The sequence below is a fragment of the Delphinus delphis genome, chromosome 14 (genome assembly GCF_949987515.2).
Source record: "Delphinus delphis chromosome 14, mDelDel1.2, whole genome shotgun sequence".
NCBI lineage: Eukaryota > Metazoa > Chordata > Mammalia > Artiodactyla > Delphinidae > Delphinus > Delphinus delphis.
The window spans coordinates 46,996,502-47,022,687 of NC_082696.1; the positions used below are offsets into that span (position 1 = coordinate 46,996,502).

The 26,186-nt window shown below is 39.7% G+C and overlaps 1 protein-coding gene across 1 annotated transcript in view; it reads left to right on the forward strand.

The window, feature by feature from the left end:
* LAMA4 (laminin subunit alpha 4) overlaps positions 1-26,186 on the forward strand; it is a 150,729-nt gene that overhangs the window by 72,678 nt on the left and 51,865 nt on the right. Inside the window, exons 9-13 of the mRNA XM_060030432.1 lie at positions 658-768; positions 6,349-6,460; positions 9,509-9,676; positions 11,907-12,100; positions 17,831-17,947. Of these exons, the coding sequence (XP_059886415.1) occupies positions 658-768; positions 6,349-6,460; positions 9,509-9,676; positions 11,907-12,100; positions 17,831-17,947 (702 nt within the window). The remainder of the gene's footprint in view (positions 1-657; positions 769-6,348; positions 6,461-9,508; positions 9,677-11,906; positions 12,101-17,830; positions 17,948-26,186) is intronic.

Below are 26,186 nucleotides of genomic sequence, written 5' to 3' on the forward strand. Positions count from 1 at the left end.
TCAGTCCTTTTGATACCACTTGAATCCTCTTTCCCCAACAGCACAACTTCAAGGTAGAAATAATTATTATATTATATTATATATAATAATATTATAGCTGATGGGAAGTCAGTGCCAAGATTGAAGGGCTTACTCCAAAGTAATCGAAGGAAAGCTGCATTTGGACCAAACTGCTCAAAATGGAAAAGAAAGGGGAAAATGGTCTGAAATAAAGAGAATTGTTCTCCTTACACCAAAAAAAGGAAAGTGAATTTCTAAACTCCATTTGCACTGATTGACGTGGTTTATCATTTCCTCCAAGACCTGCGAAATTGAAGTTTTAAGGCTCAGACACCCAAGGCCACTGCCAGTCTATATTGTGCCTTTGTGCAGATTTGGAAAAGATACCCTTTCCCCAGAACCAGCACAGCCCAAGCCAGAATCTCCAGCCTGGTACGTGGAGCTTGCAGAATTTCTGCCCCTAGGGCCCTCCACCCCCTTGTGCAGACCTCAAACTTCATACCAGCCTGCAGTAGCCTGTGGACCCCACTATTCTGAGAATAAAGGCTCACACTCTGCTCTGAGTCCTCTTGCACTGAAAGAGTTTTCTGCGTATTTTTACAAACCTGGTGTGCACATTTACTGACTATGGAAAAATACGTGTTTTTTTTTCCACAGACAAAATTGTCAGAAAGAGAAAACCAATATGTCCTAAGAAAGATACAAATCAACAATGCTGAAAACACAATGAAAAGCCTTCTGTCTGACGTGGAGGAATTAGCTGGAAGGGTATGTGTTCAGTTTCTGGGACTAACTTCAGAGATGGGATTTAGCTGGTGTGAGACTGGCTAGTCACAAATGACTGAGGCTTACCACAGCCCAGAAAAAATGCAGTGACCCAGGTGCCTTAAAATAAATCAAGGCAAGACCTGAGGAGAAAGTTAATATACTTGGTCTCTACTGTGTCTTCCCATTTTAATTGGTTTCCTTGAAAAAACAGGTTTATGGAAAACTTTCATTGTATTTGCTGCTGGTAAATATGGTTGATATATGTTTTAATTAGAAGAGTCGTTCAGTTGTTCACCTTAACATTTTATGGCTAAGAGCAATAGAACATCCAGAAACAAACTTTATTATATAGAATATAAAATTTAAATGTTTGCTAAAGTATGCATTAAATAATAAAAGGAAAGAAGAGAAATTGTGTTGAGAAAGCAATTTTGCAGCTTGGACCCTCATTTTATACTATATACTAAAATAAATTTCAGACAGATTAAAGACTTGAGTTTAAATCTCAAATCTACAAGAAAACACAACTAGATAATTATTAAACCTTGAAAGGAAATAACAATACATTTAAATATAGTGTGAAGAATTGTAATAAAAAGAAATAATAGATTTGACAAGAAAAAATTTCAAATACATAGTAAAACAACTAAATAAATGAAAAAAGTCAACAAGACTAAGAAAAATGTCAGGGGAAATATGACTTACAAAAGCTCTCAAAAATTAACAAGAAAAACATTAAAACATGAGCAAAGTCAATGTGAGAGACTATTAAATACATTCCCCAAGAGCCTAATGGAAAAATATCCATCCTCTGTACTAATAAAAAAAATACAACTAAGCCACAAGGCGCCATGTTTAACATGTTAAAATGTTGAACACATTTTTTTCCCTGATTATGTTCCACCAGTTCTGCCCAGAGTACTCTGGAATTTCTGCTTTCAGATACTGATGTTTGACGTTATAAATTGCTGAAGTTCTTTTCAAAAACAATTCTCATTTTCTACAAAAATAAAGGTTAAAATAACTCTGATAATCTCTTTTGACCTTGGACCTCTTAAACTAAGAGATTATGCTTCTAAAAATGTGAATTACTCTAATTGGATCCTTGGAAGATTCAACTACTTTTAAATGCATATAAAAATTGTGTCCCTCGTTCCCATGCAATGGAGCATGTTAATCCAACCATGAGCGTTTGAAGAGCAGTGAGATCGCTTAAGTTTCAAAGGAAATACCAGGAAAGAAATCTTTGTGAAAACTCGTAATTTCATTTGTGTCATGGCTGTAACTTACTGAAAGTGTCTCAAATTCTTGAAATGTTTTCACCAAGATTAGCTCCTTCCATAGCTCAGACATGGACTTACTGATTCTTTTGTTGTACCGTTTTCCTACTTCCAATATAAGTTAAATGCAGGCTTTCATGGGGAGGAAATAGTGCAAGCTTGAAAGGGACATCACAGAAAAGGCTCCTGAACAATGAGAACAGACCACCAAAGCCAGAAGTTGATGATAAAGCGACTGGAGCATTCACCCAGCTGTTGCCATCGATTCTTATTGAAAATAACATCCTTCTGGCTACGACACAAACAGTTCTGATGCTGAAGGAACCTGCTGAAACATTTTGAAACAAACACCCAGAGAGGGTCTTAATGACTTCTCAAGCATCCTTCAAGCCCTTAGTCTAGAAAAATCCATAATTGATTCTTAGAAAGATTTAAGAAAAGCTTTATCTTAGAAAGCCTTCTATCAAAAAAATAACTAATATTTAGCTTTAGCTAGAGTGAAGGATTCCACTGTAGTTTCCCACAGTGTGATAAAAAAAATCACAGTAATGTTGCCTCTTGAACTTGAACTTATGGTTGATCCTTGAACAACACAGGTTTGAACTGCACGGGTCCACTTATATGCAGGTTCTTTTCAGTAAATACGTACTACAGTATTACATGATCTGCATTTGGTTGAGTCCACAGATACAGAACCTCGGATACAGAGGGCCAACTGTAAAGTTATATATGGATTTTCAACTGTGTCGGTGCCCCCAACCCCTACGTTGTTCAAGGGTCAGCTGTATCTCTGTATGCAAAGTACCTGTCACATGAATCTCATGTAATCCAAATCTCACAATTTATATTAACCTAAAGTTACTGTGTTTTTTCCCGACCTCCATATCTAAGTCCTCTAGCCCCCTTTTGATAAATCTTACTGCCTTTTCCCACCTGCTACTTCTGGGAAACCCCTTCAGGATGCCCATGCATTTGTGTTCCCAAATAGCTGCTGCTCAAAAAGGTCTCACTTGTGCCAGTGCTGATCATGTCTGTAATGAAAGTACCAAAGCCTATGTCAAGATTCCACTCTCCCATATTCCCAAAGCCACCATGCTCAAAGTCAGAGTGGGACTAGGCTACAAGCAGAAGTGAAGATGGTGGCCCTCTCTCAATCTCAGTGCTGCCCTTTGCCATCTGGATCTAAAAGGCACACTGTAGAGCCCAATCTCCAAGGGCTAGCCCAGGAGGGTGCTGCACCATTCCCTCCACTTCTCCATCTCCTCCCTACTCCTTCCCTATGTGGAGCCACAGCAAAAGTTCCCCATATATCAACACATACAAAGATCTTTAGGGTTGGGAGGAAAGTGGGTCACTTCCACACATCAAAAGCAACTGAGCCTGATCTCCGAGCCTGATCTCCAAAAGACAGGACAAAAAGTCAAAATATGTTTCAATTCCAATTGACGAGAAGATTGAAGAACTTTGGCCTTGGCCTTGCAGAATATTAAAGCAAGGAGCAGAAGACAATGCTGAAGAAGTTCTCAGAGGCCAAATCATGAAGAACCTTTCCCACCATGCTCATCCTGTGGACTTTGGAAGATATTAGAGCATTTACCTACAACAATGAGCTGATTAGGTGTGGAGTTTCAGAAACATTCCTCTGAAGCGGGGATGGTAGGTTTAAGACCCTGAAGACAGGGACACCCGTCAGTAGACTGCCGCAGTAGTCCAAACAAGAGTGGTCAATTGCTGCCTTGTCTTCATTGGAAAAGAATTTGCAGTGAGCAGTGGTAACGTGAGACTGTGGCGGTGGGGACCAGGAAGAGAGGCCAGAATGACAAGTGGGATAAAAATGATTCAGTAACCAATTGGATATGAAGAGTTGCAAGGATGTAAGCTCTGACGTGGAGAAATAGATGGCCAGGACTAAAAACTCAGAATGGATTTCCCTGAACCTTTTAAGGGTGAGCTCTCTGTGGATGCCAGAGATTTGAGTCTGTAGCTCAAGAGAAGAGATCAAGGCTGGAAAGGTGTTTGGAAGTCAATGTTTAGGAGATAGTTAAACCCAAATTAGATATCACTGTACAGATTCTGAAATGGCACGCCAATATTCCTACTAGCATTTTGTCCAGCACTGCCACTGTTTATGCTTGTCTCCCAGAGTGATTATTAAAAGTTCCCCTTTCACTCTCAAAAGTGTCCCAGTTTAAACAATAAAGTATATGGCCATCCTAGATATTATCATCCTCAATTTAATAGTATTCTAGGTACACTATACTTTATGCACTGTATAATAAATAAAATTCTTGCCACTTTTTACATCAAATATGTACAAGGAGAATTCGCTGTTCAGGTGAGTAAATGATTAATCCATTTGTAATGCTAAACATCAACCGGCTTATAGTTGAAAGCTAATTTTTTAATTTCAGTTTTTCTTAAAGTAGAGTGTACCTGTTTTACCATGTGCCCATATCATTATTTTCCTTCCATAATCAAAGTTAAAGAAAAAAGTAAAACTTTCAAATAAGGCGTCACTATATATTATATCCAGTAATTTTGCATGTTCCTCTTTGCTGCAGTCTTTTATTAAATACATATATCTAAGCGCCCTCTGGTGTTTGTCAGAAGAGGTTGTCTTAGAGCTATGACATCTGCCAGCTGTCTTTCATTACTTCAATTAATTCTCAAAGTTTCCATATCAAGAAATCAATTAAATGAACACAGTAATAACAATAAATCTTTTCCCCTGAAGGATAAAGCCAAAGTCAAAAATATGCATGTTGTGTTTTTTAAGTATAACTCAATTTAAACTGGACCAAAAATCAACTTGTTAAAATTTTTTTAATGTTTTATATGTCTGTGTCCCATTTTTTAAAGGCGGGGAGGGGTGACATCGAGAATAGATTCATCTTATTTTCTGTATCATCTAATTTTAAAGTGGCCACAGATTTTTGTGTCTCTGGAAAGCATTAGAACAGGATAAGAGGGAGACTGGAATTGGGGGAAAGAACATCGTGACTCAAGATTGCAATGTCCATTCAGAGAGCCCACACTTTAGGGAAGGGGCTGATGGCCACAGTCTTGCTGCGCAGGGAGCTTTGTATAGAGGAGATTTCGGATAAAATGCCCGATGAAAGGCTGCTGGGGCATGTGTCTGCTAGGATACCATGTCTGCATTCTCTTCCTTGATGAAGAGCCACTTGCTTGGGTTATGCTTGGGAAGTGTAAAAACATTCCAGGTAAAATCATGGCCTAGTCCTCCAGCTGGAACAGTGGATGAAAGGAGAGAAATTTGAAATAGCCACTCTCCTGTCCTGGGGGAGTCTACCAGCCAGAACTCTGTGTAGCAGATCACCCTGCAGTCCAGTCAGGTACTGCAGCCCTTTGTCACAGAGCTGAGCCAGAAAGACACTGGACGAGGCAAGTGGGCACTTCACCAAATGCCAGACTGAAGAACTCTCCCTCCTCTCAAATATACCCATGAGTCAGTCTTTCTGATGCCAAAAGGAAGTACACGTCCCCATGCTGTGCATACAGGCCTGTGTCCTGGCCTTGAACCATTTTTTAGATCAGCTTCTGACCTTATACACACAGAGAGAAATACACACGTACACATGCACACCCACACATCCTTTCTTCAGGAGCCACATTTGAGCTGGGATTTCATTTTGACAAATCCTACGTGGGAGCTCTGTGAAACAGAGTTGAAAGAATGAAAACGGCTTCTCAGGGAAGAACTTCATTCACTCTGAGCCAAAGCTGCTTGAGTAGTTATTTGTGCACAAGTGCCATCAACGTTGATGGGAATTTGGAAGGCAGCACTGAAAGTAGCATTTAGCACAGTGAGCATAATCCTTTAAATCTCTGTGGTAATTCAGTTGCAGCAGTGGCTGGACCACCCAGAAGCCACTGAATGCATGGAGCATTTTGAGATCTGCCTGCTTTCTCAACAAGTTTCCCTTTGAACCTTTAATCATTTCAGTCAGCACAATGACAAACTGATCAGCAGACATGGCTAATTCCCTAGTCTGGCATCTTGAGATACAATAAAAATTCAAAGGGTAAATTACATATATAAGATGGTTGGTTTGGGTTGAACTGTGATTGATGGCTTAGGAATAGCATCTATAATTCTAAAGTGGGTCATCACATCTGTCTTCATGCATGATTTCTGAGACCATGTTCTATATTCTAGAACTTTCACATGTCAGAGAAATTTATGTTTATGGAATACATTATGCCCACCCACCCCCACATGCACATACACAACCTTTCCTTCTTGCAAATTTAATCTGGTATTTATGCGGATTATTTATAGGAAAGTCAAGCCACAAGAAAGAGCCAGTTGGCTCAGAAGGAAAGCATGGATACCATTAACCACGCAACTCAGCTTGCAGAGCAAGCCCACAATGTGAGGGATAAAATCCAAGGTAAATATATTCTCTTTTGGTTTAGCTTCATATCAAGGAATCTTTCATGTTATTAACAACAATAAAAATAGTGGCTACTGTTAGTGTTTATTGTGTGCCAGGACCTGTTGTTAGAGTGTTATAGGTTTAAACTCATGTAAGATCTTCTTTCAAGTTTGTTTACCTGAGACTTCTGAGCACTCATCTCTGCTTACTATCTGTCTATTTTCAATAATAAATGCACAGGGTAGAGGGAATTCCCTGGCAGTCCAGTGGTTAGGACTCGGCGCAGCAAGGCCAAAAAAATAAATGTAGAAAATCATTCCCTTTCCAGGCATTTCACAGAAATTGAATGCCAAAATACCTTTCTGGTAGAGGAAATTACATGCTGTGTTGTCTGTAAAATGCAAGAGTTGAGTAGGAGTCACATTTTTCTCAATAATATGCTGTGAAAACACTGCCTTTAGAGTGGCAGTAAACTGTCCACTAATCCAAATCGTCCTAAACTGTCTCTATAATGCTTTCCCAAGAACCAGGCAGGCCGCATGCTCTGGTCCCCAATCCAGAAGAAAAGCCAGGAGGGGGTGTGGAAGATTTCTTTGCCCTAAAGCATAAAATTGTAGCAGACTTTACCTTTCTTCTTGAGGGTTTATTTATTTGTGTTCTAACTTCTCACAAGTGCAGGCTGCATTTTGAAGACTATCTTAATAGCACACTGAAAGCCAGCCTTCAATTTACTGACAGAAAACAGGCGATTGTATTTGTTCTAAGATAAAGAGAATTTCCTTGGGTTACAGTCTGCTAAGATACAGTATTTGTGTGTTTCCATAGTTTTTATTATCCTATATATTAAGAGCTGGATGACAACTCCAGGTGCATCTCAAGGGCACACGACAGTAAAGGGACCCACAGTGGAAGATTCATATCTTTACACTGAGTTATAGAGAACATATTCCAGGAAAAGGGATGTATGGAGCCAAGATTAATCTTTTGCTATATTTCCTTTGGTGCCCATAATATGTAATAGAAACAAATGGTATGCATTTCAAACATCCCCTGCTCCCATCCTCACTATCTCATGCTTTTGCATCTACGAATAAAATATTCTTTTCCTATAATATTTTAGAGTTACTGTTGATTTATTCGAAAAGTAAGATTAAACCTAGATTAGCTGATCTCATCTAATTAAGAAATAAATGTCCCTCTAGGCAGCAAATAAAGCCAGCGTCTTATTAAGCCATTGAGAAAAAAATGTCACCTTTCCTATTGTAACTCAAATTTTGATTCTAAGTTGTTTCATTTGGAAAGAATCTAAGTCCTCTTATTTGACCCTTAGGGCATGGGAAAGAAGGAAAAAATACAAAAGAAATGTAAAGAGGAAACAATAATTTACCTTTTTTTTTTTTTTTTGTGGGACGCAGGCCTCTCACTGCTGCAGCCTCTCCCGTTACGGAGCACAGGCTCCGGACGTGCAGGCTCAGCGGCCATGGCTCACGGGCCCAGCCGCTCCGCAGCATGTGGGATCTTCCCGGACCGGGGCACGAACCCGTGTCCCCTGCATCGGCAGGCGGACTCTCAACCACTGCGCCACCAGGGAAGCCCCTTACCTTTTTAAAAATAATATATGAACAGTCTCAAAGACCAAAGGCAAAAATATTGTTCTCTGTATTTCCTTTTTCTAATCTAGACCAGATGCAGCTAAAATAAAATAAGCCATATTGTAAATATAATATCTGTATCAAAATGCCAAGAAATTCAGCATTGCACGTGCTAGATCTGAGGAAAAGTATCTATGTTTAGTTTATTTCAGGAGTTAATATTTTAGACTTTACTTGAAAAGTGAATATTTAATCCCTTCATAAGTTTCTTTTTTCTTTTTTTTTTTTTAACATATCTTGGTTTCCCTAAAACTTTCTCAGTAATATTTACAACACTGAAAACCTCTTCTCCCATTTATCTCCCTCTCTTCAGAGTTCAGGGATGCTTCACAACACCAATAGTGTGTCATTCCTTATTGCCAACCATCTCCAAACCACCTCTAAAATAACTACTGGTGACCTTCAAGCTATTATCCATATAAAATACAAGCCCTTATCCTGGTATGATTTATGTGAGACCAGTGTTGTTTACCCATCTTGTCTGGCCAACCACATAGATCATAGTAAACCAAAGACAGACAATTTCATTTATGCCAGGAAGATAAAATGCTTCCTCCTGGAGCTGCCATAGGACAAGGTGGCAATTACATAATTATCATCTGATCATATGTAGTAGGAAGAGGGAGCCAGAGGCCTGCTCAGCGCCACCAGTATTCAGACAACTCATCTAATGCCTCTGAGCCTCAGCAGTCCCTGTTGGTTCTGAAATTCTCCGTCCTACTTACAGATGTGGGGTGAAAACGACCCAAAGTTAAAATGGCACAATCTTGACAGGCAGTCATACCACAGAAGGCAAATAGCAATTGCAAAAAACATGTATATATTAATAAGCAAAAACTCACATCCTACTATAGCAAACCTCTATATTGTATCTAATCTGTACGACAATCTGAAAGACTCGTTTAAACAACCGTCAATATACACTCATTTTGGCTTAGAGCTTGGGTAAAAACCTTGGCTAAATTGCAATTAATATCTCCAATGCCTACTGCATGTGACAGGAGATACCTCAGAACATTTTCTCCACATTATGTGTTTTATATAAAAGTTTGGTCAAAGACCCCAGATTTGTGTGTCTTAAATATTAACAGTTTTGAATCAGAATAGAAATCAGATTCAGCTGAAATCAGGGCAGGCTTTGTATTAATTCCATTCCTATTCTGAAGACACCAAATGAAAAGCAAAGAAGAGTGATTTCCTCGGGTTTAACCTCTCCCTGGAATATATGATGAACTCTGATGCCAACACATTCACAGCATGAACATCAGCATGCTGTCTTTGCTGAGTCTCTCTTTCCATTTTAGGATCAGCCCTTCTCTTTGTCCTCACTGTCCGTGTTTTCAGTGACATCGCTGTCAAATGCCCAGTCATGTCTCCCTACTGTCTTCTCTCACCGTGTCCTTCCTTTCAGAGATCAACAACAAGATGCTCTATTATGGGGAAGATCGGGAACTTAGCCCTGAGGAAATCTCTGAGAAGCTGGTGTTGGCCCAGAAGATGCTTGAGGAGATCCGACGCCGTCAACCATTCCTCACCCAACGGGAACTTGTGGATGAGGAGGCAGACGAAGCCTATGAACGTAGGTGTATTCGACTCCTAGAGCCCAGCATGTGTCTGCTTCCTTTGTGGGTCCAGGAGAGGACCCCCAGTCACAGGGCAACATTTGGTCAAAGCAACCAATTCCCAATATCCAGTTATTTAGAGTTTATACGTGGCCTCAGGGAGTCATTCAGGACAACTTGACTATATGACCAGGATTTTTAGATCCAGACCCAACCTTGAGCTTTTGAGAAACAGCTGAGATTCCACAAGGAATCTACAAAATTTTACTCCTGAGGAGAAGAAATAGGAACTTAGCAGTTGGTGAAAAACAAGGGAAGGAAAGCTAAGGGGAACCAATTACCAGAACTACAATAAGAAGTCTCATTGAGAAGACAGTAAAGCTACAAGCCCAGCAACATTCATGTTCCGATGTCCATGAATGACTTTTTAATGACTTTGAGCCTTCAGTGGAAATTGAACATTTCCTTTAATGATTAATGTAAGTAACAAACCACAGTAGTATTAGTGAATCTATGACTTGGTCACTGTATCAGTTATAAATTAGTATCTCACAATCCACCCCAAACATATTCACTTAAAACAATAACCATTTATTTGCTTGTGATTTCATAGGTTGGTAATTTGGGCTGGACTCAGCCTAGATAGCTCATCTCTGCTCCATGTGACATGGTCGAGCTCACTCACATGTCTGGGGTCTTAGTTGAAATGGCTGGGCCTCTCCCTCCATGTGGGGTTTTATCCTCAAGGAAGCTAGCTGAGGCTCGTTCATATGTCAGAAGCCTTCCAGGAGGGCAAGAATGGAAAGGGCAAGGTCTCTTGAGGCCTGACCTTGGAACTCAGCAATGTCATCTTCATTCTGTTGGTCAAGACTGTCCAGATTCAAGGGTGAGGAAAAAGACTCCGCTCTTGATGGGAAGAGTTACAAAGAATTTGTGTCCATTTTAATCCACACAATCAACAAAAGAAGCTCCAGGTTTGCATATCATATTTTAGTTGTTACTGTTACCTCACAACATTAAATTCATCAGTAATTCAAAGTTTTAGCAGTTAATTGGTCTCACCTCTAAATCTTGTTAGTTAATGCATTAATAAAGAAGCACATATATTATTATATTACCAATTTTTTTAATATACTGGTCTTTTTAATTCTATGTATTTTATCTTGTGCATTTTAAAATACATAAGGGCTCTGAAGGCTTCACCAGATTGTAAAGGGGCCTATGATACAGAAAGGGTTAGGAACGCCTACGTTAGATCATTTTCCTACAATTGTCACTATCAACTTCTGTTAAAACTTACTGTGAATATTCTAGAAGAGGAACATTCTGGACATAAAGGCCTATTGTGATAGCAAACTTATAAGGTCTTAGAAACAGTAAGAAATAAAGAAGAATCTCAGGCCCCCTTCTGAGTCAGGATGAGGCCAGCAGTCAGGAAGGTTGGAGCTCTGATGTCACAGCCAGATGCTTTCACGCTCCTTGCCTATTTGGGGATTTAACAAGACTGTTCTGGGGAAATGGAACCAAGTACATCTCCTACTTAGCTGCCTTCCGCCTAGTGAATGCATTTTCAACCACTTTCTCAACTCAGCCATGAACTTTGTATCTTCTGCTCATGGTGATGAAAGTAAATAGAAAACCTCAGTAAGACAGACTGATAGTCCCTGGAGAAAAAATAGAATTAAGGCACATAGTCAATGTGTGTAACTTTGATCAGAGAATTAAGATATATGCAAAGTTTAAGAATATATCATTGCCATTTAATCTTCTTTCCAAGATAATGATTTAGGTTTGACCTAAAGGAGCTAAGTAAAAACAGCTGCCTGGAGAGAATACAGAAAATGAATGGTTGTGAACATCATTTGCCAGTAACAGACAAAACAACTGGGGTTGTCTCTAATAGTAAGACTGTAGTATATCCAAGTTTCCTTTGTATGGTCAAATTATTAGTAATCTTGGTAACAATAAACCTAGTTTAATTACATCATTTCTACTTAAAGCATAATCTTCAGGGGAAAACTAATCAACTCCCGTTTTCGCTGACGGTGGTCCAGGGGCTCCCAAACCCTACAAAATAGTATTTAAAACTTCAGATATCAAAGATGGGGCTGTTTTTGTGAACAACAGCTTCAATCGCTATTGCTAAAGAAGACATACCCTGATGAATTTGCATCTTTCTAAGTGCGGGATGGGATGGGAGGAGAAGGGAGAAGCCCAGACTGAGTTTCTATGTACCTTTCTTCCCAGTGCTGAGCCAGGCTGAGAGTTGGCAGCGGCAGTACAACGATACTCACTCTCTGTTTCCTGTGGTCCTGGAGCAGCTGGATGACTATAATGCTAAGTTGTCAGACCTCCAGGAGTCACTTGACCTGGCCCTTGACCATATCAGGGATGCCGAAGACATGAACAGAGCCACAGCAGCCAGGCAGCGGGATCACAAGGTACAGTGGACACTCTAACTGTAAATGCATTTCGGGCATCTACAACATGAAGTTATGCCAAGAAGGGACAGTTGGTAAACAGTTTTTTTTAATATTGGTACATTTAAATCTTTATTTTTAAAATTATCTGTACATTTTTTGCCACCATAATTTGCTAATATAAGTGTGTACACCTAAACTCAAGTTGAAACCATTGTAGTTGTTGAGCTTGTGCATTGATAAGAATGCAGTTGTTCCTGGTGCTTGTGTCCACCTGTGTTGGATGTATTGCTCTTGCAACTGAGTAAACAAGGCATGATTCCCGTGCCTAACTTTTTTTATACTGAGAGCAGTAAAAATCCCAAAGCAACCCGGAACCATGTTCCTGTAAAGATGTGTATAATTTTTGGAAGGGCCTGATAAGCAGATCTCACAGCCTGGCTGGTCAGCAGCTGCAGAGATAGGGAGTCTAATTCAAGCTAAGGTCATACAATTACAAAGAGGTGAGAAAAATTCCCAGGCTTGGCCAGAGGTTGCCAAGGCAGTCATCCTCCGGGGCCAGGATTTGTGCATGCCCATACCGCCAGACTTAGAACTGGTGATGCTCACACTTCTGCGCCAAGTGATGCACACACTCTTCCCCAAGAGTGGTCATCTTCTGATAGGAAGACACCTGCCTCTTTGGACATATTTATAAAGGTTAGAGCGAAAAAGCAGTGTCAAAAATAGGAAGCAACTGTGAGCAAACTCATTACTTTAGCTATGTTTATTGTCAGCAAACCCAACTGAAATTAGGTTCTCTGCCCTGATTTTCAGTCATCACTATCTCTTAGTAAGTCATTGTAAAATTTCCTAAATAAAAGTGAGTTAATCTCTTGCATTCCTACACACTAATGATGAAAAATCTGAAAGAGAAATTAAGGAAATACTCCCATTTACCATTGCAACAAAAAGAATAAAATACCTAGGAATAAACCTACCTAAGGAGACAAAAGACCTATATGCAGAAAACTATAAGACACTGATGAAAGAAATTAAACACAATATAAACACATGGAGAGATATACCATGTTCTTGGATTGGAAGAATCAACATTGTGAAAATGACTATACTACCTAAAGCAATCTACAGATTCAATGCAATCCCTATCAAATTACCAATGGCGTTTTTTATGGAACTAGAACAAATCATCTTAAAATTTGTATGGAGACAAAAAAGACCCCAAATAGCCAAAGCAGTCTTGAGGGAAAAAAACGGAGCTGAAGGAATCAGACTCCCTGACTTCAGACTATACTACAAAGCTACAGTAATCAAGACAATATGGTACTGGCACAGAAACAGAAACATAGATCAATGGAACAAGATAGAAAGCCCAGAGATAAGCCCACAGCACCCATGGTCAACTAATCTATGACAAAGGAGGCAAGGATACACAATGGAGAAAAGACAGTCTCTTCAATAAGTGATGCTGGGAAAACTGGACAACTACATGTAAAAGAATGAAATTAGAACACTCCCGAACACCATACACAAAAATAAACTCAAAATGGATTCAAGACCTAAATTTAAGACCAGACACTGTAAAACTCTTAGAGGAAAACATAGGAACAACACTCTTTGACATAAATCACAGCAAGATCTTTTTTGATCCACCTCCTACAGTAATGGAAATAAAAACAAAAATGAACAAATGGGACCTAATGAAACTTCAAAGCTTTTGCACAGCAAAGGAAACCATAAACAAGATGAAAAGACAACCCTCAGAATGGGAGAGAATATTTGCAAACGAATCAACGGACAAAGGATTAATCTCCAAAATATATAAACAGCTCATGCAGCTCAATATTAAAGAAACAAATAACCCAATCCAAAAATGGGCAGAAGACCTAAATAGACATTTCTCCAAAGAAGACATATAGATGGCCAAGAAGCACGTGAAAAGCTGCTCAACATCACTAGTTATTAGAGAAATGCAAATCAAAACTACAGTGAGGTATCACCGCACACCAATTAGAATGGGCATCATCAGAAAATCTACAAACAACAAATGCTGGAGAGGGTGTGGAGAAAAGGGAACCCTCTTGCACTGTTGGTGGGAATGTAAACTGATACAGCCACCATGGAGAACATTATGGAGCTTCCTTAAAAAACTAAAAATAGAATTACCATATGACCCAGCAATCCCACTACTGGGCATATACCCAGAGAAAACCACAATTCAAAAAGACACATGCACCCCAGTGTTCACTGTAGCACTATCTACAATAGCCAGGTCATGGAAGCAACCTAAATGCCCATCGACAGACGAATGGATAAAGGAGATGTGGTACATATATACAGTGGAATATTACTCAGCCATAAAAAGGAACGAAATTGGGTCATTTGTTGAGACGTGGATGGATCTAGAGACTGTCATACAAAGTGAAGTAAGTCAGAAAGGGAAAAACATCGTATATTAACGCATATATGTGGAACCTAGAAAAATGGTACTGATGAACCGGTTTGCACGGCAGAAATAGAGACACAGATGTAGAGAACAAAGGTATGGACACCAAGGGGGGAAAGCCGTGGGGGGCGGTGTGATGAATTGGGCGATTGAGATTGACATGTATACAATGATGTGTATAAAATTGATGACTAATAAGAACCTGCTGTATAAAAAAAATAAGTAAAATTTAAAAATTTTTAAAAAAGAAAATGAGATTCTGTCTGTTTAGGTATTCTCATAAACTCCAAAGCTTCACCTTCCCAGGACTGTTTCTATCTCTTTTTGTCAGGTAACTGTTTTATTTTTTGCATACGTGAAATGGATACTGAAGCATGCTAAATAGTGCTAATTATTGTCGTTTTCACTAATTATTAGTTTCTAAACTTTCTTTTGTTCAAATTGTCCATCTTTCTGTGGGAATATCTTTGTTTCAAAGCTAATTTTATTCATTTCTGTCTAATGCTATATCTGGTAAATGACAGAAACCCTTTAATTTGAAGCATATCATTTTCCAACTACTGCCAATGAGCTTATCAGGCAGTGCTGTTCACACATGGCTTTGAAGTTTGGTTGTTACTTCAGGGTGTTAGCTGTGTTCCATTAAGGCAACTCAGATAGAAGCGCTTCTGGAAGGAGTCATATCTCAAACTCTGTAACAGGAAAACTGCTCTGAGACAGCTAGATAATACCAATCTTTTTGACCTCCCTTCCTTACATACTTTAAAATATTGCTTTTGTGTAGAGCTGTATTAACTACCTCTCCTTGTGAAGACAAGAACAATTAACCCCAGATAGTCGCACTGTATTATGCTTGATGGATTTTGAGGGGAAATTGATTTTTTTTAATGTTCTTGCTTTAAGAGGATGATCAAATGAGATACTTTTCTGTCCCTAGACCTATGTCTTTCCCTGTAGCAAGGGATTTGGAGAAGATGGGTTTAATTCTTCTTTTCCACTAAATCAGAAAAGAGTCCAGGGAGTGAGAAAAGACATTAAGATGAACTTAGAAAGTTTTAAAATATGTCATTCAAGTACAGGCTTTTATAATTATTTCTGTGATATCCTAGATTATACCATAACAAAATTTTCAACTCTAATTTAAATTACCATTTCTAAAGTAACCAGCTCATTTTTTACTCAGATTATAAAATGGGTCTTTTACTTTTTCCATGTTAAATTTCATTCTGTGTTGCTTTCAATCTCTGAAGCTCTACAATATTTCGTCAAAATCATAAGATCCCTGACTCTAGAACCCCAGAGTCAAAGTATAAGTTAAAGCATTCATCAATAAATATATCCACACTTGGAACAACCCAATCGAAAAATGGGCAGAAGATCGTAATAGACATTTCTCCAAAGAAGACAAACAGATGGCCAGTAGGCACATGAAAGAATGCTCAACATTACTAATTATTAGAGAAATGCAAATCAAAACTACAATGAGATACCACCTCACACTAGTCAGAATGGCCATCATTAAAAAGTCTACAAATAAAAGGGACTTCCCTGGTGGTGCAGTGGTTAAGAATCCGCCTGCCAATGCAGGGGACACAGGTTCGATCCCTGGTCCAGGAAGGTCCCACATGCCGCAAAGCAACTAAGCCCATGTGCCACAACTACTGAGCCTGCACTGTAGAGCCCAAGTGCCACAACAAGCCTGCACGCCCTAGAGCAACTACAGACCCCACGTGCCTAGAGCCCGTGCTCCGCAGCAAGGGAAACCACAGCAATGAGAAGCCCGCGCACAACAATGAAGAGTATCCCTGCTCACTGCAACTAGAGAAAGCCTGCGTGCAGCAACAAAGACCCAATGCAGCCAAAAATAAATTAAATTAATTTTTAAAAATTAAAAAAAGAAAAAGTCTACAAATAACAAATGCTGGAGAGGGTGTGCAGAAAAGGGAACCCTCCTACACTGTTGGTGGGAAAGTAAGTTGTTACAGCCACTATGGAAAACAGTATGGATTTTCCTCAGAAAACTAAAAATAGAATTACTGTGTGATTCAGCAATCCCACTTCTAGGAATATACCCAGACAAAACTATAATTCAAAAAGACACATGCACCCCTATGTTCATAGCAGCACTATTCACAAGCCAAAACATAGAAACAACCTAAATGTCCATCAACAGATGAACGGATGAAGAAGATGTGGTGCATATATACAATGGAATACTACTCAGCCATGAAAAAGAACAAAATAATGCTATTTGCAGCAACATGGATGGACCTAGAGATTATCATACTAAGTGAAGTAAGTCAGAAAGAGAAAGACAAATACCACATGATATCACTTATATGTGGAATCTAAAATATGACACAAATGAACCTATCTACAAAACAGAAACAGACACATAGACATGGAGAACAGACTTGTGGTTGCCAAGGCGGAGTGGGGGAGGGAGAGGGATGGACTGGGAGTTTGGGGTTGGTAGATGCAAACTATTACATTTAGAATGGATAAACAACAAGGTCCTAATGTATAGCACAGGGAACTATATTCAATATCTTGTGATAAACCATAATGGAAAAGAATATTAAAAAAAAGAGTGTATACATGTGTATAACTGAGTCACTTTGCTGTACAGCAGAGATTGGTACAACATTGTAAATCAACTATGCTTCAATAAAAAAAAAACTGAAAAAAAAGAAGAAAAAAATATAACCACACTTGGGCAATTTCCCTCCTCAGAACATCTGAGCATCTAACATAAAGAGCTCAGAGTAGGAGGAAGCGAGATCACAATTTTATGTTTTGATAATAGGACCATTTAAAATTTTTAAAAGGACATTAAGATTCTTTTGTATATACTTTATTCCTGTCCAAATGAGCTATTTGTGCCTGGCCCAAAGTTAGCACATGATAAATGCTTTTTGGAATTAATTCAGTTTTCAATTACTGCAAATACAGAGCCTGTTCAATGCTATATCCCTAGCCCCATTTCACATTTATGGAGAAAGAGGCAAGGGCCCTCTCTGGAGTGTCAACTCTCTTTGATGTGGTGGCACTGTAAGTAATAATCATAACTAAGTTCTTTGAAGCTCCTGAGGTGCTTACTTTCATTATCTCCATTTTATAAATGAGAAAGCTGAGCCTGGGCCGGGTCGAATTACCCAGAGTGGCACAGCAATTCATTGGTGGGTCTGGGATAGGAACCTGGATCTGTCGAAGTGCAGTGGCAGCAAGCTGACAGCACTCTCCCTGATGCCTTCTTTATCTAAAGCGACCTTTTCTTCCTCTCTCCCTTGCTCTTCCTCATGCAGAAACAGCATGACAGAGTGAGGGAACAGATGGCAGGGGTGAACGAGTCTCTGAGGATGTCTTCCGACTCACTGACAATGCCTCGGATGACCCTTTCAGAACTTGATGACATAATAAAGGTAAGGCACACGTGACTTGTTCAGGTTAGTATTTATAGCAGGTTAGAAAAGGAACTCAGTGTCACAGAAGAATAATCAACTCCAATTCAATTTATCAAGTTAGCTGGAATTGTAAAAATAAGATCAGTAGACTGAATTTTTCAGTTCCTTTCATTGTACAGTTGCCACTAGCCACACATGGCTACTTAAATTTAAATTACTTAAAATGAAATAAAATTAAAATTTAATTCCTCAGTCATATTAGCCACATTTCATGTGCTCAACAGCACCACATATGGCTAATGTCTGCCATTTCGTTCAGCACAGATAATCACAGAAAGTTCTGTAGAAAGTGTAAATCTAGATACATCCTACTCACTCTTTACTTGTAAGTTGTGTGTTTAATAAAGCTGATATTCAAAATCAATAAATGTCACATTTTTTAAAGTAGAAATTTTCTGATAAACGCATCACGAAAGTACTTTTTTAAATTTAACTTTTTTAAATACAGCAGGTTCTTATTAGTCATCAATTTTATACACATCAGTGTATACATGTCAATCCCAATCGCCCAATTCAGCACACCACCATCCGCACCCACCCACCGCTTTCCCCCCTTGGTGTCCATACGTTTGTTCTCTACATCTGTGTCTCAACTTCTGCCCTGCAAACCGGTTCATCAGTACCATTTTTCTAGGTTCCACATACATGCATTAATATACAATATTTCTTTTTCTCTTTCTGACTTAACTTCACTCTGTATGACAGTCTCTAGATCCCTCCACATCTCAACAAATGACTCAATTTCATTCCATTTTATGGCTGAGTAATATTCCACTGTATATATGTACCACATCTCCTTTATCCATTCATCTGTCTTAGGTTGCTTCCATGACCTGCCTATTGTAAATAGTGCTGCAATGAACATTGGGGTGCATGTGTCTTTTTGAATTATGGTTTTCTCTGGGTATATGCCCAGTAGTGGGATTGCTGGGTCATATGGTAATTCTATTTTCAGTTTTTTAAGGAACCTCCATACTGTTCTCCATAGTGGCTGTATCAGTTTACATTCCCACCAACAGTGCAAGAGGGTTCCCTTTTCTCCACACCCTCTCCAGCATTTGTTGTTTGTAGATTTTCTGACGATGCCCATTCTAATTGGTGTGCGGTGATACCTCACTGTAGTTTTGATTTGCATTTCTCTAATAACTAGTGATGTTGAGCAGCTTTTCATGCGCTTCTTGGCCATCTATATGTCTTCTTTGGAGAAATGTCTATTTAGGTCTTCTGCCCATTTTTGGATTGGGTTATTTGTTTCTTTAATATTGAGCTGCATGAGCTGTTTATATATTTTGGAGATTAATCCTTTGTCTGTTGATTCGTTTGCAAATATTTTCTCCCATTCTGAGGGTTGTCTTTTCATCTTGTTTATGGTTTCCTTTGCTGTGCAAAAGCTTTGAGGTTTCATTAGGTCCCATTTGTTCATTTTTGTTTTTATTTCCATTACTGTAGGAGGTGGATCAAAAAAGATCTTGCTGTGATTTATGTCAAAGAGTGTTGTTCCTATGTTTTCCTCTAAGAGTTTTACAGTGTCTGGTCTTAAATTTAGGTCTCGAATCCATTTTGAGTTTATTTTTGTGTATGGTGTTCGGGAGTGTTCTAATTTCATTCTTTTACATGTAGTTGTCCAGTTTTCCCAGCACCACTTATTGAAGAGACTGTCTTTTCTCCATTGTGTATCCTTGCCTCCTTTGTCATAGATTAGTTGACCATGGGTGCTGTGGGCTTATCTCTGGGCTTTCTATCTTCCATTGATCTATGTTTCTGTTTCTGTACCAGTACCATATTGTCTTGATTACTGTAGCTTTGTAGTATAGTCTGAAGTCAGGGAGTCTGATTCCTCCAGCACTGTTTTTTTCCCCTCAAGACTGCTTTGGCTATTTGGGGTCTTTTATGTCTCCATACAAATTTTAAGATTTTTTGTTCTAGTTCTGTAAGAAATGCCATTGGTAATTTGCCAGGGAATGCATTGAATCTGAGGATTGCTTTGGGTAGTGTAATCATTTTCACAATATTGATTCTTCCAATCCAAGAACATGGTATATCTCTCCATCTGTTGGTATCACCTTTAATTTCTTTCATCAGTGTCTTACAGTTTTCTGCATAGAGGTCTTTTGTCTCCCTAGGTAGGTTTATTCCTAGGTGTTTTATACTTTTTGTTGCAATCATAAATGGGACTGTTTCCTTAATTTCTCTTTCAGAGTTTTCATCATTAGTGTATAGGAATGCCAGAGATTTCTGTGCATTAATTTTGTATCCTGCAACTCTACCAAATTCATTGATTAGCTCTAGTAGTTTTCTGGTGGCATTTTTAGGATTCTGTATGTATACTATCATGTCATCTGTAAACAGTGACAGTTTTCCGTCTTCTTTTCCAATCTGTATTCCTTTTATATCTTTTTCTTCTCTGATTGCCGTGGCTAGGACTTCCAAAACTATGTTGAATAATAGTGGTGAGAGTGGACATCCTTGTCTTGTTCCTGATCTTAGAGGAAATGTGTTCAGTATTTCACCATTGCAAATGATGTTTGCTGTGGGTTTGTCATATATGGCCTTTATTATGTTGAGGTAGGTTCCCTCTGTGCCCACTTTCTGGAGAGTTTTTCTCATAAATGGGTGTTGAATTTCGTCAAAAGTTTTTTCTGCATCTATTGAGATGATCATACGGTTTTTATTCTTCAATTTGTTAATATGGTGTATCACATTGATTGATTTGCGTATATTGAAGAATCCTTGTATCCCTGGGATAAATCCCACTTGATCATGGTGTATGATCCTTTTCATGTGTTGTTGGATTCTGTTTGCTAGTATTTTGTTGAGGAATTTTACATCTATATTCATCAGTGATATTGGTCTGTAATTTTGTTTTTTTGTAGTATCTTTGTCTGGTTTTGGTATCAGAGTGATGGTGGCCTCATAGAATGAGTTTGGGAGTGTTCCTTCCTCTGCAAATTTTTAGAAGAGTTTGAGAAGGATAGGTGTTAGTTCTTCTCTAAATGTTTGATACAGTTTGCCTGTGAAGCCATCTGGTCCTGGACTTTTGTTTGTTGGAAGATTTTTAAGGAAAGTTTCAATTTCATTACTTGTGATTGGTCTGTTCATATTTTCTGTTTCTTCCTGGTTCAGTCTTGGAAGGTTATACGTTTCTAAGAATTTGTCCATTTCTTCCAGGTTGTTCATTTTATTGGCATAGTGTTGCTTGTAGTAGTATCTTAGGATGTTTGTATTTCTGTGGTGTCTGTTGTAACTTCTCCTTTTTCATTTCTAATTTTATTGATTTGAGTCCTCTCCCTCTTTTTCTTGATGAGTCTGGCTAATGGTTTATCAATTTTGTTTATCTTCTCAAAGAACCAGCTTTTAGTTTTATTGATCTTTGCTATTGTTTTCTTTGTTTCTATTTCATTTATTTCTGCTCTGATCTTTATGATTTCATTCCTTCTGCTAAGTTTGGGTTTTGTTTGTTCTTCTTTCTCCAGTTCCTTTAGGTATAAGGTTGGACTGTTTATTTGAGATTTTTCTTGTTTCTTGAGGTAGGCTTTATAACTATAAACTTCCCTCTTAGAATTGTTTTTGCTGCATCCCATAGGTTTTGGATTGTTGTGTTTTCATTGTCATTTGTCTCCAGGTATTTTTTGATTTCCTCTTTGATTTCTTCAGTGATCTCTTGGTTATTTAGTAACGTAGTGTTTAGCCTCCATGTGTTTGTGTTTTTAACATTTTTTCCCCTGTAATTCATTTCTAATCTCATGGTGTTGTGGTCAGAAAAGATGCTTGATACGATTTCAGTTTTCTTGAATTTACTGAGGCTTGATTTGTGACCCAAGATGTGATCTATCCTGGAGAATGTTCCATGCGCACTTGAGAAGAAAGTGTAATCTGCTCTTTTTGGATGGAATGTCCTATAAATATCAATTAAATCTATCTGGTCTGTTGTGTCATTTAAAGCTTCTGTTTCCTTATTTATTTTCATTTTGGATGATCTATCCATTGGTGTAAGTGAGGTGTTAAAGTCCCCCACTATTATTGTGTTCCTGTCGATCTCCTCTTTTATAGCTGTTAGCAGTGGCCTTATGCATTGAGGTGCTCCTATGTTGGGTGCATAAAAATGTATAATTGTTATATCTTCTTCTTGGATTGATCTCTTGATCATTATGTAGTGTCCTTCCTTGTGTCTTGTAAGATTCTTTATTTTAAAGTCTGTTTTATCTGATATGAGTATTGCTACTGCAGCTTTCTTTTGATTTCCATTTGCATGGAATATGTTTTTCCATCCCCTCACTTTCAGTCTGTATGTGTCCCTAGGTCTGAAGTGGGTCTCTTGTAGACAGCATATATATGGGTCTTGTTTTTGTATCCATTCAGCAAGCCTGTTTCTTTTGGTTGGAGCATTTAATCCAGTCACATATAAGGTAATTATCAATATGTATGTTCCTATGACCATTTTCTTAATTGTTTTGGGTTTGTTTTTTTTTTAATTAATTAATTTATTTATTTTTGCTGTGTTGGGTCTTTGTTTCTGTGCGAGAGCTCTCTCCAGTTGTGGCAAGCGGGGGCCACTGCTCATCATGGTGCATGGGCCTCTCACCATCACGGCCTCTCCCGTTGGGGAGCACAGGCTCCAGATGCGCAGGCTCAGTACTTGTGGCTCACGGGCCCAGTTGCTCCACGGCACATGGGATCCTCCCAGACCAGGGCTTGAACCCGTCCCCCCTGCATTAGCAGGCAGATTCTCAACCACTGCGCCACCAGGGAAGCCCTTTGGGTTTGTTTTTGTAGGTCCTTTTCTTCTCTTGTGTTTCCCCCTTAGAGAAGTTCCTTTAGCATTTGTTGTAGAGCTAGTTTGGTGGTGCTGAATTATCTTAGCTTTTGCTTGTCTGTAAAGCTTTTGATTTCTCCATCAAATCTGAATGAGATCCTTGCTGGGTAGAGTAATCTTGGTTGTAGGTCCTTCCCTGTCATCACTTTAAGTATATCTTGCCACTCCCTTCTGGTTTGTAGAGTTTCTGCTGAGAAATCAGCTGTTAACCTTATAGGAGTTCCCTTGTATGTTATTTGTCATTTTTCCCTTGCTGCTTTCAATAATTTTTCTTTGTCTTTAATTTTTGCCAGTTTGATTACTATGTGTCTCAGCATGTTTCTTCTTGGATTTATCCTGTATGGGACTCTCTGCGCTTCCTGGACTTGGGTAGCTATTTCCTTTCCCATGTTAGGGAAGTTTTCGGCTATAATCTCTTCAAATATTTTCTTGGGTCCTTTCTCTCTCTTCTCCTTCTGGTACCCCTATAATGCGAATGTTGTTGCATTTAATGTTGTCCCAGAGGTCTCTTAGGCTGTCTTCATTTCTTTTCATTCTTTTTTCTTTATTCTGTTCCTCAGCAGTGAATTCCACCATTCTATCTTCCAGGTCACTTATCCGTTCTTCTGCCTCAGTTATTCTGCTATTGATTCCTTCTAGTGTATTTTTCATTTCAGTTACTGTATTGTTCATCTCTGTTTGTTTGTTCTTTAATTCTTCTAGGTCTTTGTTAAACATTTCTTGCATCTTCTCAATCTTTGCCTCCATTCTTTTTCCGAGGTCCTAGATCATCTTCAGTATCGTTATTCTGAATTCCTTTTCTAGAAGATTGCCTATCTCCACTTCATTTAGTGTTTTTCTGGGGTTTTATCTTGTTCCTTCATCTGGTACATAGCCCTCTGCCTTTTCATCTTGTTTATCTTTCTGTGAATGTGGTTTTTGTTCCACAGGCTGCAGGATTGTAGTTCTTGCTTCTGCTGTCTGCCCTCTGGTGGATGAGGCTATCTCAGAAGCTTGTGTAAGTTTCCTGATGGGAGGGACTGGTGGTGGGTAGAGCTGACTGTTGCTCTGGTGGGAAGAGCTCAGTAAAACTTTAATCCCCTTGACTGTTGATGGGTGGGGCTGGGTTCCCTCCCTGTTGGTTGTTTGGCCTGAGGCAACCCAACCCTGGAGCCTACCTGGGCTCTTTGGTGGGGCTAATGACAGACTCTGGGAGGGCTCATGCCAAGGAGTACTTCCCAGAACCTCTGCTGCCAGTGTCCTTGTCCCCATGGTGAGCCACAGCCACCACTCCCCCCGCCTCTGCAGGAGACCCTCCAACACTAGCAGGTAGGTCTGGTTCAGTCTCCCCCAGGGTCACTGCCCCTTACCCTGGGTCCCAATGCGCATACTACTTTGTGTGTGCCCTCCAAGAGTGGAGTGTCTGTTTCCTCCAGTCCTGTCGAAGTCCTGCAATCAAATCCCACTAGGCTTCAAAGTCTAATTCTCGAGGAATTCCTCCTCCCGTTGCCAGACCCCCAGGTTGGGAAGCCTGACGTGGGGCTCAGAACCTTCACTCCAGTGGGTGGACTTCTGTGGTGTAAGTGTTCTCCAGTCTGTGAGCCACCCACCCAGCAGTTACAGTATTTGTTTTACTATGACTGCGCCCCTCCTACTGTCTCATTGTGGCTTCTCCTTTGTCTTTGGATGTGGCGTGTCTTTTTTGGTGAGTTCTAGTGTCTTCCTGTTGATGATTGTCCAGCAACTAGTGGTGATTCTGGTGTTCTCACAAGAGGGAGTGATAGCACATCCTTCTACTCCGCCATCTTGGTTCCTATCCCACAAAAGTACTCCTAGCTCATTTTTATTACCTTTAAAAGGATTTTTTTTTTTGCGGTATGCGGGCCTCTCACTGTTGTGGCCTCTCCTGTTGCAGAGCACAGGCTCCGGACGCACAGGCTCAGCAGCCATGGCTCATAGGCCCAGCCACTCCGCGGCATGTGGGATCTTCCTGGACCGGGGCACGAACCCGTGTCCCCTGCAGGCAGACCTCAACCACTGTGCCACCAGGGAAGCCCAAAAGGATATTATTTTAAAGTCATCTGATCACCATCTCATTCTTTGACTATTTTAGCTTCCTTTCCATCCCTGTCTTCCTCTCCATCCCTACTCCCACCACTATCCTTGCTGACATCAAAATCCAGATGGATGAGTCCACCAGCTCTCAGACCTCCGGTTCCTTGAACTTCTGTCCAACAAGCTTTTCCTCCCATCCACCTCTGTAATCCCTAGTATGACCAGACCCAGATCTTGTCATCACTAAGAATGCCTCTCCCAAATCCCAGTATCAAGCACCTCCCTCCCTGAGCACCACCTCTTATCTCACTTACTCTAGAAGGCACACTCCACCAATTCTCTAGCCACGGCAAAACCTCCTCCATCTCATTTGCCATTCCTTCCTTAAGCTAAAATTATCAGTATAATCATTCTTTGCAAACACCCTTTACTTCCATACTTACCTCTTCCCCTATTGTACTCACCTGAGAATTCTAATCCCTTAACCCTGTAAACCCAAGTACCCTCAGCATCGTGGCCACACCAGAGAAGCCAATATGACTGGTGGGAAACCCACCTCCCCTTCTATCAGTCTGGCTGGTGAATTTGCTTCATGCTTTGCTGAAAATTAGGAACAAAGAGAGGATAATTCCCCTCATCTTTCCTCCCCAAAGCTACCAGTCTACCTGCATGTGTATCTACACTTCTACCTTCCTACCTATTATAATTAGTGAAACGTCCCTTCTCCTGTCAAAGTTTAATCCCTCCACCTATGCTCTGAATCCCATCCTTCCTCTGCTCAAAAACATGGTTGCTGGGTTTCACTCCCAAACTGTGCCCTCTCTCTTCTGTTTTGCCCAATTCTTACTCTTTACTGAATCATTACTGCCAACATAGAAACATACTCTAGTGTCTCCTACCTTTTAAAAATTAAAAAGAAGAAAAACCCTGCTCACATCCCCTCTAATCTCTGCCCCATTACTCTGCTTCACAGCAAAACATCTCAAGAGTCATTTACAGTTGCTGTTTCCACCTTCCAGCCACCCGCTGACTACTGTACTCAACCCACTCCAAGTGGGATTCCATGTCCCTTCACTGACACTATTTTTGTCCAAGTCATTAGCGACCTCAACATAGCCAAAACCATGGTTGTTTCTCTCTCCTCAGCTTTATTAGCCCTGCCACTAATTACCCTTCCCTCTATTTTTAAACACTTGGAGCTCCTATCCTGGGTTCTCCAATACCCCACTCTGATTCTTCTTCTTCCTCCATGGCCATTTCTTCCCAGCCAACTTTGATAGCTTCGCCTCTGCATGTCCACTACGTGGTAAATATTTTAGGCTCTGCAGGCCACATAAAACTGTTCCCCCT